The following is a 14,011-nucleotide window of genomic DNA, read 5'->3' on the forward strand; positions in this document are numbered from 1 at the left end:
CTCATGCCAGCTATTTATCTAACTCCATTCAGGAGAAAATTTTTGAATTGAAATATTGTGACTTTCCGGCCAAAGCGGAAGTTCTTATATAGTTAATTGGGGTCTCCTTCCCCTTGGGGTCAACCTCTGTATCTGGTCTCGACTTTCATCTATCTAACACCACTCTCAAGATTAAGAAAGGACAGCCAGACGATAATAGAAATTTATAGATCTACAAGTTTCTTTAAGTGAAAATACTTTTCCGTTTTGATTATGCCGAGAAAAATCATAATCATTAAAATAGTTGACTTGTGTATTAGTGGAGTTAATTTCTTGGAGACCCTAAAATTATTCAAAATATAATTTAATAGTTTTCAACATGCATATAGTAATTTGAATTTAAATCTCTAACGGATTAAATCAAATAGTTAAACTTATTATTGATTCCTAATTAACAAGTAATAATATAACCACACTTTTCTATAGTAGAAAAGAATTTCTTCTTTTAACATTGAATCATCTTTGAGACTGTTTGATTTTGTAATTAAACTCCCTTAATTACTCTTTAAGATGTTGTCATAAACTATAAAGATCAAATAATTGTGAGAATCTGGACTCTTGGGAGTTTTTAGAGAACTTAAATATTAAAAAGTTATTTTTTTCAAATTTGTTGAAGTTAGACCATTTGACCCATCAGTGTACTGCGTCACTTCACAAGGTGACCTTTTTAACTTTCACAGTCGTCCTACACGTCAGTGGAAGTTCTACCCTCAAAACGGGAGATTATTCAATTCCACCTTCGTTACAATGTACAAATCGATAGCCAATTAACAAGGATGTCCACCTGTTACATGAGAGAGAGTAATAAAATGACTCGTAATCATCACCCAGGTGGCCTCGCAGCTGTTCTGATATTGGCCACCTGCAGCAATTAATTTAAGAAGTTGACAGTATAGACAGATTTATGATGGGAAAGAGTGACAATAACATAAACACAGATGGATGCAAGTAGAGCTGGCGATTGCATCATATTTTCTTCCCCCATGATTCCCTCTTCGAGACAAGTATAAAAAGGGGTCAAACTTGCACCTCCGGGGGGACAGCCAAAGAGGACCCTGCCAAGTAGACACCCTCAGAGGACATCTCCATGCAGACCTCTACAGTCGGAGATCAACGGAGCGGACATCACAGCTGATAGCATCACAGCAGACATCAGGGAACACCAGACCCATACAGTCCATAGTCATACATGTCATCCCACCGTAGTCACCTTTATTATTCCAAGATAACTTGAATGAACACCTCCGAGATACTCGATTGTCTAAGATGACATCACATACAAAACTTGTTGAGGTATTGTTAAATGATTCGGTTGGCTCTCTTCTCTCGATTCACGTCACATAGAGTATAAGATTAGATTTTTAGCTTTTAAATTGGCGTAATAGATTTTGGGTCCTATAAAGGACAGTTTTAGGCAGCCGTACGCCTTTCTGTAACCATTGATTATCTGTAGCTTTTTATATTTTAATAAATGTTTTTTTTTTAATAATCCAGCTAATAAAAATTAATAATATAAAAATGTAACTGAAGAAGATCGTTAAGAAACGATCAAAAACGTTTTCATATTATTAATTTTTATTAGCTAGATTATTAAAGGTGTGTTTTATTAATAAATGTGTTGTTTGTGTTCAACTTGTCTCATCATTAACCTGTCTACGTATTCACGGACCTCCCTACTTACATTATTTTAGCACTCCTATATAGCCATATCTGACAAGAGCCGCCAGTAAGTGGGGAGAAGCTCGATGTCCCACCCTCGGTTCTCACATAATATTGTAATCAAAATTTCTTTTAAATAAAAATGTTATTAAAATCAAGTTTGTAGGCACTAAGAGGATCTTTTTTCATTTCTATTATAGGTTAAACCAGGCTCAGAAAGGGAGCAGATAAATGATGATGAACAGCCCAACATATTTGGATTGATCCAGACCTGAAATAGGATTCTCAGAGCAGCAGACTAATGTTTTGGCTTACTCAGCCATCTGGCTATATTGTTTTTATATTATAATTCATACTTTTACATATTTTATTGTTTTATTTGAGTTTATTATTTATGCAGGTTTTTAATCTGTATATCTGCTACTTTTTTATTTGTATTCCCTACAGTATATTGTAATTTTGTCATTATATATCCTACAGTTATTGTGCATTCAGACACTACAGGGTGTCCGAAAACATACTAATAGAAAAATTTTAATAAAAGAAAAGTTTAATGTACAATATTGCAGTTTCCCTACAGCAAATGCCAGATTTTGGGGCCCTCACAGGCCCCAAAATCTGGGATGCAAGATCCACAGACCTAGCAAGACAGATTCCATGGGAGATTATGCAATCGACAAAGAATTCTTCCAAAATCTGTAGTACATAAACCAGAACTTCTGTGAGTGAGCTGTGACACCATCTATCGCAAAGTGGAAATGTGGGACGTACAGCTTACGGATCTTGTATGCAATGCCGTACACATAACTTTAATGTCATTACTAATTCTCACTGTAAGATAACTTTTCAGACACCCTATATTTTCTGGATGTTTGTTTCTTCTCAACTGTTTTCCATCTTTTCTGTGATTATTTTATGAAATCAAATCATACTGTCAATTAATATGTTTTCATATTAAATGACAGTATGATAAATCTTTTCATGTTTCTGGAAAAAAAATTACTGTAAAAGTCCAAATTAATGTTCTAAAATACAGAGCAATAGTTGATAGGACAGTGTAAGAGAAATGAGTAATTATTTATTGTGACACAGTCATTCTGCTAGGCTGCAATTTTTCATCACAGTGCACTTAAGTTTACTAGTGTTTTACCCCTGTATGTCATACTTTTCCTGTTAACAATGAACTCATGCCAGCTATTTATCTAACTCCATTCAGGAGAAAATTTTTGAATTGAAATATTGTGACTTTCCGGCCAAAGCGGAAGTTCTTATATAGTTAATTGGGGTCTCCTTCCCCTTGGGGTCAACCTCTGTATCTGGTCTCGACTTTCATCTATCTAACACCACTCTCAAGATTAAGAAAGGACAGCCAGACGATAATAGAAATTTATAGATCTACAAGTTTTTTAAAATTGCAGCCCATATGTAGGTAAAGAGTCTGGAAAATATATCTGCCCTAATTTATAGAAATTCAACAATGTTCAACAAAGAAACTGAGTTAACATGTTCTTGCCTCAAGGTTTTCAATTACAATAAACATAATATATAGATAATTCATATAAACACAAAAATAGTGTGGTTGAGTTTACAGGATGATCTCAATGTAGTCATTAATCGTTTACTATCAAGACCTTAGTGGACAATTATTGCTTTTAGAAGGATGTTTTACTCAATAACATACATCTTTTTCCAATATGTGTTTCAGCCAAATTACTTAACCTAACAACGGCTTCTTGTTCTTTAATTTTTAATTTTAATTGTCGTTTGGTTTCACCTATATGAAATTTTTTATTCTTATCATTACCTGTACAGTTTATATGATATACAACACCACACATTTCATTTGTGTACATAGTGGGTCAATGTTCTACAGACCAAGATAGTAGAATTCATAGATTTAGTAACCAACCAAGTTAAAACTTTATGGTTTTACATGCAAATGTGGCATTCATATCACATGGATACTGTGAAATAAGGATGTCTGTTGTCTCTGTATGCATTATGTAATAGGAAAACAAAAATCATAAGGTAGCTTGTAAATCACAGTAAATTCTCTCCAGTCAAATACAACAATAAACAATTAATTTATATGTTATTACAATGGCAAAATATAACTATAACAACACAGAACAAAAGTATTTATTTGACAAGAATTAAACAGAAGATAAAGAAAAATTGTAGATAACTGTTATTTTTTGTGTATATTTCAATGGAGCTGTGCCATCTTTAATCATGAAGAAATACATTCATTTATGCAATAGTTCAAATATTTGTTGTTTAAACTCAATATATCTTGTTCAAAGTATTCAAATTATGATAAAGAAATATACTTTATCATAATTTCGATATTTTGGTAATTAATCTGCTTGTTTGAAGTTTGTTCAGTATTATTGCACTCTACTTTCTTTCTGATAAATTGGCTGACAAACATTTTAGTAATTTATTCCATGGTTCTCTTCAGTTAATCATTATAAATACAAAAGTACTCATAAAATTTTTATCATTTGAATTATTTAATGCTCTTACAGTGTTCTAGTGTTTATTATTTAAAACTAGCAGATGAACCTGTCATTGCCCAAGCTAAAATAACCAAACTTGTAATGTGGTTTTAATTTTAGTGTTTGTTCTTAATATTTTTCACCCATGCAATGGCTGAATATCTCTGCTTAAAATTTCATAAAAATGAACCATAAAACGAAATCCAGAGAGCCAGAATTAGTTTTCCTTGAGGAAAATCCAGAAAAAAATAAATAAATCCATCCAATAGAATCATCAAATAGGATTGAAAACTACATGCAGTTTTGTTAGTCAATGATTAGATACACTGAATAATTGTTTTCGCTGTGGAATCAACAAATTTTTAGTTTGTTTTCTTTTGATTCGCACTCCACAAAATGAATTTTATTTTATTTACACATCTTTGTGCCGTCATTTCACAGAAATATTCACAAAGGTTAAAGAATTTCGCTCAACAATGAAGAAAGTAATTCTTAGCAGGGTAATCAGCAACAAGATAGTTTAAAGTAATATATTTCAAGAGGCATTACGTACATTTCAAACATTGAAAGTAGATGGAAAATAATATTAATAAGACATTTCATACTTTTGAAATATTCACATAATTAGGTTTTGCATCAGATGCAGAAAATAAAGTAGATTACTGGTATTCAATTGAAACGACACCAATTAAATAGTGTTCACAGAACACATTTAATTTAACAGTAGTTAGATTAAATGTGTTCTTATCAATTAAACTGTTTTATTAATTTACTATTTCGTAAATGGAAGTAACTGAACATGAAGTTAAACATGCGGCAATTTTCGTTAGTGGATTTGTAAGTAGGCAGCAACACCACTAAAATGAACTTTATGGTCATTTAAAAGAAATTTGAGGGCTTGAGTTGCAAATTTTCTGTAAAATACAATAGATCAGGTTCATACAAAAATATACATATGTAAGGATGAATCAATAATAACCAGCCAAGAGCAAAAACATGTCAGTTTTGACTTTTGAGTAAGATCTCCTCTCTTTAATATCAAAAACTACACTAGTATAAGTCCTATTAATAAATAAGGCACAAGTAGACAATATTTACATAGAAATGTACATATGTTTCTAATTATCAGCTAATTTTCTCACTTGAAAATTTATTTTTTTAAATTTCCATATTAATCTTAAACGTCAATATTTAATATGGATTTTATCTATTAAAAGTCAGTTTCCAGAAACATAATTTTACTTAATTAATTGAGTGTTATATTTATGTATATTAATTTATATTATATTTCATGCATAGAAATTTTATCAAACGAGCAAATAACGCAACCAGAAACAAATATAAATTATTTAGACAGATGTTGATACAGAATTCTTACCTTTTGTATATGTCTCAAATCTTTGTTATTTAAATATTCTGTATTACAAATGTGATTTGGAGACATTTTAATTTCTTCTTCTTCATGACCGAACGACGGCTCAGTTTTAATCTTGCAGTTCTATAAAAAAAAAATATATTATAAATCAAATTGACACGAAAATAAAACGGGTGGATCTAAACAAAAATTCCTTATAAAATACACAAAAATACAGAAAGAATGCTACCATTTTATATTATTGTATATTAATTATTGTCCAAAACTTCAGTCATGTACTTAAAACGGTACATGAAAACAATGGAAAATTGTTCAAGTTTCAAATTTATCTATTACAATTTTATAATGCATGCAGCTCAAGTCACAGGGTACACGTCCAATCAATAATCAAATTCTTCCTACACTTACTGCAGCATATCCATCATCACTCCTCCAAGGCAGCCACGATTCTAAGGTACCTTCAGATTACTTATGTCGTACAATAATGAGTGATCCCAACTTTGCAAACTGCAAAATGCCCTCTGTATTGCAGTGTCATTATTTTTGTTTATGGTACTTTGTAGTGGTAGTAGACAACAAGACGTATGAATGCAGATGGGAGATAAAACTAAGACAGTTACTCTATTGATTGGTGTATGTCCCATACTTCCGAATAATTAACATTTTTACAGTAAGTTAAAATGGTGGCATTTATTCTGGATGACCCTGTAACTATAAATTCCTTCAATTATACTAACTCTATGACGACTTTTCCTTTTATTGCTAGACTTATTACACCATCAGTCAGAAAGAGGACAAACTTTAGAAAATCATATATTTATTTCCCTGAGTATGTTTGTGTTTTTACTTATGGCAATGCAACACTTGGGCAATTTGCCTAGGGATTTGCCTCCCGGGAGGTCTTTTAAGGGAAAATGGCCCTTATTTAGGAGTTACAGATGCAAAGAAAACCCAGAAAACTCCATGTGGCCAGCCCGTCCAAGTGAGGCGTGAACCCACAACTGAACTCCCAGTGTTCATGATACAAAGACCGCTTGGCCACTGGTAGGCCCTATTTCCCTGAGTATGCATTTCAGACATTCCCTTTTCAACTCCACATAATATAAAGATTATTCTCATAATCATTTATATCACATGAAGTTGAAAAGAGACTTAATGTCCAAAATGCATACTCAGGGAAATAAAGATATGATTTTCTACAGTTTGTCCTCCTTCTGACTGATGGTGTAATAAGTCTAGCAAGAAAGGAAAATCCGTCATAGAACTAGTGTAACTGAACACAAGACTAGACACGAAGCGTATTACAGAAATATAAATCGCATTTCATTTTTTAAAATAGGCTAATGATTTTCAACACTTGGAATGGAATATAATTCATGTACAATTTACCGGTTCAGCTAATTAAATAATAGTAGTATAGGATTGACAGACTCTGGAATAATTTTGTAAAAGTTTAACAGTTTATAACTTTTATTCCAAACTGTCACCTTTTTGAGGGAAAGACATCGAGCAGGGGCAAAAATGTGACGGTTTCTGGCATAATTCCAATTTTGATCAACCATTTCTGGGATATTTTGTATTCCAGAAACTCTCACGTACCCCAAAACAACACCCTTTTTTGATGCCCCCTTCAGATATACTTTTCTGCATGATTTCAGCAAGACTTTGCCCCAGCTCAATATCTTTCCTCGAAAAGGTGACAGACTCTGGAATAAAAGTTATAAAGTGTTAAACTTTTACCAAATTATCCCAGAGTCTGTCAATACTATACTACTTTTATTTAATTAGCTGAACCGGTAAATTGTACATGAATTATATTCCATTCCAAGTATCTAAAATCATTAGCCTATTTTAAAAAATGAAATGTGATTTATAAAAAGGAATTTATAGTTACAGGGTCATCCAGAATAAATGCTATTATACTACTAATAAAAATACAGAATACAGGCAATACCAAAGAAGAGTTTCAAATATTTCTCGAGCCCATGAATGTTCAAGATTTATATCAGCATCAATCTGTTTATCAATCAATTGCCTGACCCTCCAATACACTGGGGATCAGGCAATGACAATGAGTTAAAAAAAACTTCTAACTGTCAGATTTTGAGTGGATATGAAGAAATAAGTATACTGTTGTGTACAGCATACTTGTTTTCATTCCTGATTTTCATATTATGGAATAAAATACAAATAAATCAAGAGGAGGGACAAGTTACTGGTACAAAAATATTGGGGGATAAGTATCCTTCTACTTTCTATGAATCAACACTTATAAAGATTTGTTTCTTGCAACAAATAGCAGGTTTGTAAATAGCGCAACTGGTTCAGGGAATTCTCAAGTCTACTCGTAAATAAACTTCCCATTTTATTATCTTGAATAAATTGACAATTTAATGTGTCTGTATAAATATTATGTTATTAAATATAAGCATTTTTACAGATATAATAAATAAACCATTTCTAACTAGTTTGTTTGGAGTGTATTTAGTTAAACCATTTCTATTAATTATAGTCACTGTATTGCACTTACCAATATATCTTCTTCGACGTGAAAACTGTTATATTCGTCATATTCAACTTCAAGGACAGTTTTGCCAATCTCAAATCCTAACTGATGGCTGAGGCTATACTTATTATCTTCATCAGGAATAATAATTTCCATCCCTCTGTCTCTGTTTAAAACTGTCTGTTCCGAGTCATTCTTGTTTTTATCAATAGCTATAAGAAAAATGATTTGTTAAGAAACATGGGTAATGCACTGAGAAAGGATGACAAGAATGATTCTCTATGGAACCCGGCTCCTATTTAGATATTACAAATGTGAAGAAAACCCAGAAAAGTGTCCATTGATTAGGCACACACTCATAACCAATTACTAGTGTTCAGTGATTATATCCACATAGTTGCTGGTGCACCAAATTTATTTGGTAAATACCAGACTAATTCCCATCAGTGACCAAGCTTACCAAATAAACATATAATGTAAATTGCTTGTGCTTTATAACAATATACAGTCATGTGAAAATACCACAAAAATTTTCCCAGATATGTTGGGTAATGCCTCCTCCCTACCTGGCCATCCCATTGTGGGCTTGGTCATATCAACAATGTGCTTGATAAAAAGGCCCTCTGAGAGCTGATAAAGAGAAAGAGTAAAACTAAAAACAACAACAAACAAGCATATATACCTAAATTTAATAGAACAGTAAACAAAAAAGTACATAATTACTTACTGACATGTGTGTCAAAGATGGAAGGGACAGCTTTTCCGTTTAATCTTATATGATTTGGATTTACGAATGCATCCATTGCAAAATGTTGCTCACACAAGACATAATTATTGCTAATTTTTGCTACTTCTTTATCTTTCAAGTCATGCCGTTGGCATTTCTCTATCCATAAGTGACATCTGAAAAAAATTATGATGTATACACATAAATAATAATAATTAATAATCAAAGGATTTGCATAAATGAAATATTTGGAAGCAGCCTAACTGTATTTCTGCCAAGACAATTATAAGCCAATCCTACCAAAATCAAACAAAAAAAAATTGGATCTAAGTGCAATCATATACAGTAGAGTCTCGAAAACTCGGCCTAATGTGGACCGAAGGGTGGCCAAGTTTGTGAAAATGCCAGGTTATCGGGAATGGGGTTAAAAAAAATAAGCATGAGTGTTTCCTCAGAAAATACTGTACTGTACTTGTATGTATTGTTTACTTGAGAATACAACAGAGAATAAACTGCTCAAATACCCTTAAACAAAGGAAAAGTACGTCTTTTATGAAGGCATAGAGCCTTTACTACATGAAAATGAAAATTAATGAATACACTGTGTACAGTAATTTACCTGATAAGACAGACCTCAGAAAAATACTTCAAGCATAAAGCTGTCTATAATGAAAATTAATTAACTAAGGATTTTTTTGCCCTGCCAGGTTATCGAGTGCCGAGTTTTCGAGACTCTACTGTATTAAACATACATTTTTTTAATTTATCAGAAAGTCATATAGGAAAAAAAATGATTTTTTGTGTATTTTTCTACAATACAATTAAGAATTGGATTATTGCATAATATCTCAATAACACTGAATATTTGAGGTCCATCTAAATCATAAAATTGCCTGCCAAATGGCCGAGGTAGCCATCAGCATTCTGCTCTGGAAGATCCAAATTAGCCATATATTGCTCTATCACAAATATGAGCCTCATTCTTATTGAAACTGTATTTCATGTAAGTCATATGTATGTAATTTACATGGGGGACCACAGTAAAGATCTAGAAGAGCTGCAAGCAGCTCAAAAGCCACAGTTTGGCCACCATGGCAATGTACTTTTAATAATCATGACAGCTATCTGTGCTACCTTTCTTATTTAATTATACAATTCATTATTTTGAACTTTGATTCTCTGTTATTCTAATGTATGGGTCATTTTGGCAACATTTATTTATTTTTTGGAACCATTGACACACTGCTAGGACTGACATCGTTATGTGAGCAAAATTAAAGTAAAAGAACCCACATTTCAAGTCAAAGAAGCAATTAGTCATAGAATGTAACTGTCAAAATTTTCCTTATATTCCACCAAGTTTGTCCAACAAAATCTATATATCAGTTTTATTTTTTAAAGGTTCATCTCATTTGTTCATTAAGAGGAATCTTGTTGAAGTTTATACACTGTGTATTTAATAAATGATGCAATTAATTTTATTCAATACAGAGCAACCTTATACAGGACAATAATATATTTCATATCATCCCTCTTGTAATGAAGAAAATAGTAACAGTAAAAGCTTAAAATTTACATTTAAATTTTTAACTGTTTTACATATCATTCAACATTGCAGGAAGCTTATTTAATGATAGTCACTCGTAGTTTAATACTTCTTTTAAATTTTTGCTTGTGTTCAAATGTCCTATAATCCTAGCACTATAACAGCAATAAAAAAACCAATTCCTGATAGTGGGTCATAAATATGCATTCACGGTCTTGCAGTCATACCTATTCTGCCAGATCCACAAAGCTTTTTAAATATATTAGACTCTTGCTAATTCAGCCAATCATTTCAAAGAGTGGAGCCAAATTAACAAAAATGCTGAATAACTAAATGCATATATACCTTTAGCCTGTCTAAAGGCAATGAACGGCATGACCTATAACAATTCAAAACTGATTCTTTTGAGAACTGTAATTTGTTACTGTGAAATTATGTACAATGACACAGTAACTGTAACTTTAATTCTTCATTCAAAATATTATGCAATATAAAGAAATGAAATGAATAAGACACTTGATTGGTGGCCACACAAACACAAAAACAGCATGCATGTGACATAACAAACATTTTCACAGAAAGAGAAGCTTACAGGCAAACACACTGAGAGGTAAGCTAGACAACTGAAAAGTCAGATTAGCAAGAATGGGTTGGATCGACAGTATAAGGCAACACAATATATGGGTAATATGCCAATGAAGATGCATTCCAAGACTTTTATAGTAACTGGGCCCTATTAAAGTGTTAAATATGTGAAGATATCCCAGATAACTCCATGTGGCCAGCCCACTGACGAGATACAAACCCACGACCTGTTCAGTAGTTTCATCCACTTAATTGGTGGGCTGATTAGCAAGAGATAAATGATTACATCTGGATCTATGATTCTTTTAAACTCTTTGGTAAGATGTAAACTGAATAAGGGGTTTCCCACTCCCAAGAATTGTAGACCCCCGTACAAGCAAAAACGGCCAAACGAAGCATACCTGTACGTACAACCCTTCACGAGATATTTACTTCCATAGGTATCAGTATACTTCTCATTCTTCACAGTCCATGTCGGTCAAGGCTGGCTATCACTTGCCTCAACTGATGCTCCACACGTAGTCATGCACTTCGATGCTCTCACCTCAGCACACATACGGGTGCAAACCCCGCACCCCCCAAGAGTACATAACACCAAGTGGGCTGCCGAAAGCCAGCAGTCATATGGGCCGAATAGTTAATGTGGTGGAACAATGCGACTTTGAAGTAGGCCAATTTTGAGGAAGCATAACTAGCAAAGAGTTGCATGTAGAGATATGGTTCCTTTAACTTTTTTCCTCCTATGAATAGTCTACAGCTCTAATAATATCCCAATCATCTTTCACAGGTGTGTAATTGTATCAAGTTTTTGGCATGTAGACATGGCCTATAAGCCTTATAGCAAGCAACTTCGTTATAGAAGCTCTGTATTAAGGTTATAACAGTGAAAACAATGGCAAAACTTACCTTTGTGGATCTCTTGGAAAATGGAAGAAGTGCATGCCTGGAGGATTTCCCCGTCTATTATAGCAATGAGAAACAGCACACCAGGGACCTAATTTTGACATTTTCCGAATATTTTACTTAATAATAATTAAATACGTCACAAATGCAGCTTGGTAATTCTTCCCGCAGCGTGGTCAAAATTCAAAAACATCGATCTTCTAGCTACATTTACGCCCTCTATGAATCGCTACTAAATTAAAACTGGAACCTGGAAATTAATCGTTTAAATTTGTTTATAAACAAAACAACTCCTTATTTATCAATTCGATACTTAATTAACGAGATTTGTAATAATACCATACAAATTTAACAATTATTAAACGGTTAGTAAAATTTGTTGATAAACATAATATTAGCGGTTAGCGCTAACTGTAATAAAAATAAACCATACCTCACCACTAGAGGGCCAATATTAAACTAAAAAATTGGTGTGTTTATAAATATGAAACGTAAATAATACAAAGTTTTAAAAATGGCGAAGAAAAATTATTATTAATACTTATAAATATTTTTAATTAAAAGTTTTAAAGTAAATTTTTTTATTACTTTTAAAACTGCCCTCTGATGGCTAATAGATATAGTAGATTTTTATTAATTAATATAAATTAAACTATTTTAACATTCTTTATAAATAAAAATTATCAGGTTCAAATTCTTAATAGAATAAACTATAATTTAAATTTTTAAGCTAACATTCTATAATGTTGTATAATAACGTTGTAGAGTAGACTCGTTAATTCGAAGTGGATCGTGCCGCTACCTGTTTATGGTGCTTCCGAAAGATGCGGAGGAAGAGTCGCATACACCCGACGTGGAACGGGTGGTCCTCGTCTTTCGTCCATTATCTGGAGCGGCGATACTCCAAAGAACAGAATGAAATCCGAAGAAATCGTGGAAGAATCCGTCGAGCGTATAAGGTCTTGGTGGAAAAGGTTGTTTTGTTGCTGGAAAAAATAATCTTCTTTCTGCCGAGTCCATTTTACCGAATGTGACACAGCAACAAAGTTACCTTTCACCCGAATATGACACTTTTACCCGGCTACCACTTAATCCACTGAACTTGGATCACGGTTTACGACTTGATCAACTTGACTTTCTATCCCAATTTACGGACAGATACTTTGATACTAGTGGCGTGCCATGACATTTGATGATAAGGAAGCTGTGTTTCTGTAAGAAGCCGACTTCCTGAGGCAATCAATTAATTGCGCGTCAGAGATGGTCTAGGGTCTATTCGTATTCGTTTGTTCAATAAGCCACTAAAAGCCGCAGACTTCTCTAAATGTATACTTAGTATCACAATTACATTCTGAATCGCTAGCCACGATATAAAAGCTAAAATTAACTCGCCAACGGTGGCATTTATATGTATGGTTTCTTTGACTTTTCTCTTGTACAAGGGGTCTACAATCCGGGGATCAAAAAACCCTCATTCGGGGCTTGAATCTTACCAGTTTTTTTTAACACTTTCATTAACAACTTCTCACAAATTTGGTTCTTAGAACTGTTTATGTTTACGTATCTTTTGTTAAAAGCCAAGAATCCACGCTCCCTTTAATAAACGGTTTATGTATATATACAGATGCATTGAATTTCGTAATACACTAAAATAGCCTTGCAAATATCAAATATGGTAACTGTTTTATATATTTCTTTAGCCATTCACGATATAAAGGACAGATGAAAATATATAGCGTTTATTAAAGAGACAGACGTTTACGAAAATCAATGTACACACGTGTGTACATTGATTTCGGTAGACTATCACACAGCCATCAGGTTAGGTATTTCTTTTGTTATATTTCCATTAGAAATCCATAATAACCTGACGATACCAGATATTAAAATGCTAGTGGTCGGAAACCCTAATGGAGTTTGGCCTAGACAAATGCAAAACACTTCACATAGAAAAAGAAGTCCTGAAGAACTTCTAAAGAATAACATTAGTAAACGTGATAGTCAAGCGAAATTATTTTTATTCGGATTAAAGAGACAGACGTTTACGGCAACTAAAATAGCCGTTTAACGAGAGAAAATTACTTAGTGTAATCCACAAGAGTGTTCTTCGTGCGTAACTAGTAGAAATCTACGTGGATAACACGTCACTCCGTTACCTGGGATACATTCGTTA

General features: G+C 33.0%; 1 protein-coding gene across 1 annotated transcript; it reads right to left on the bottom strand.

Annotated features, from left to right (window-relative positions):
- Positions 1-171: 171 nt before the first annotated feature.
- LOC111637909 lies at positions 172-12,159 on the bottom strand. Its single transcript, XM_023383512.1, has 5 exons — positions 11,842-12,159; positions 8,805-8,980; positions 8,102-8,289; positions 5,575-5,694; positions 172-321 (listed from the first exon to the last, which is right to left on the bottom strand). Exons 1-5 carry the CDS (start codon positions 11,940-11,942, stop codon positions 172-174), a joined length of 735 nt encoding a protein of 244 aa, XP_023239280.1. The 5' UTR covers positions 11,943-12,159.
- Positions 12,160-14,011: the final 1,852 nt, after the last annotated feature.

Source organism: Centruroides sculpturatus, unplaced genomic scaffold, assembly GCF_000671375.1.
Source record: "Centruroides sculpturatus isolate CEXI.00-Female unplaced genomic scaffold, Cexi_2.0 scaffold1089, whole genome shotgun sequence".
Classification (NCBI taxonomy): Eukaryota; Metazoa; Arthropoda; class Arachnida; order Scorpiones; family Buthidae; genus Centruroides; species Centruroides sculpturatus.

Excerpts from the sequence above, each read along its gene's own strand:
- LOC111637909 (XM_023383512.1), bottom strand. The coding sequence starts at position 11,942 with ATGTCAAAATTAGGTCCCTGGTGTGCTGTTTCTCATTGCTATAATAGA. Across the intron at positions 8,290-8,804 it reads CATCTTTGACACACATGTCA|CTATTGATAAAAACAAGAAT; the intron begins GTAAGTAATTAT and ends TTTTTCTTATAG. Across the intron at positions 322-5,574 it reads ATTTGAGACATATACAAAAG|GGTCTCCAAGAAATTAACTC; the intron begins GTAAGAATTCTG and ends GAATAATTTTAG.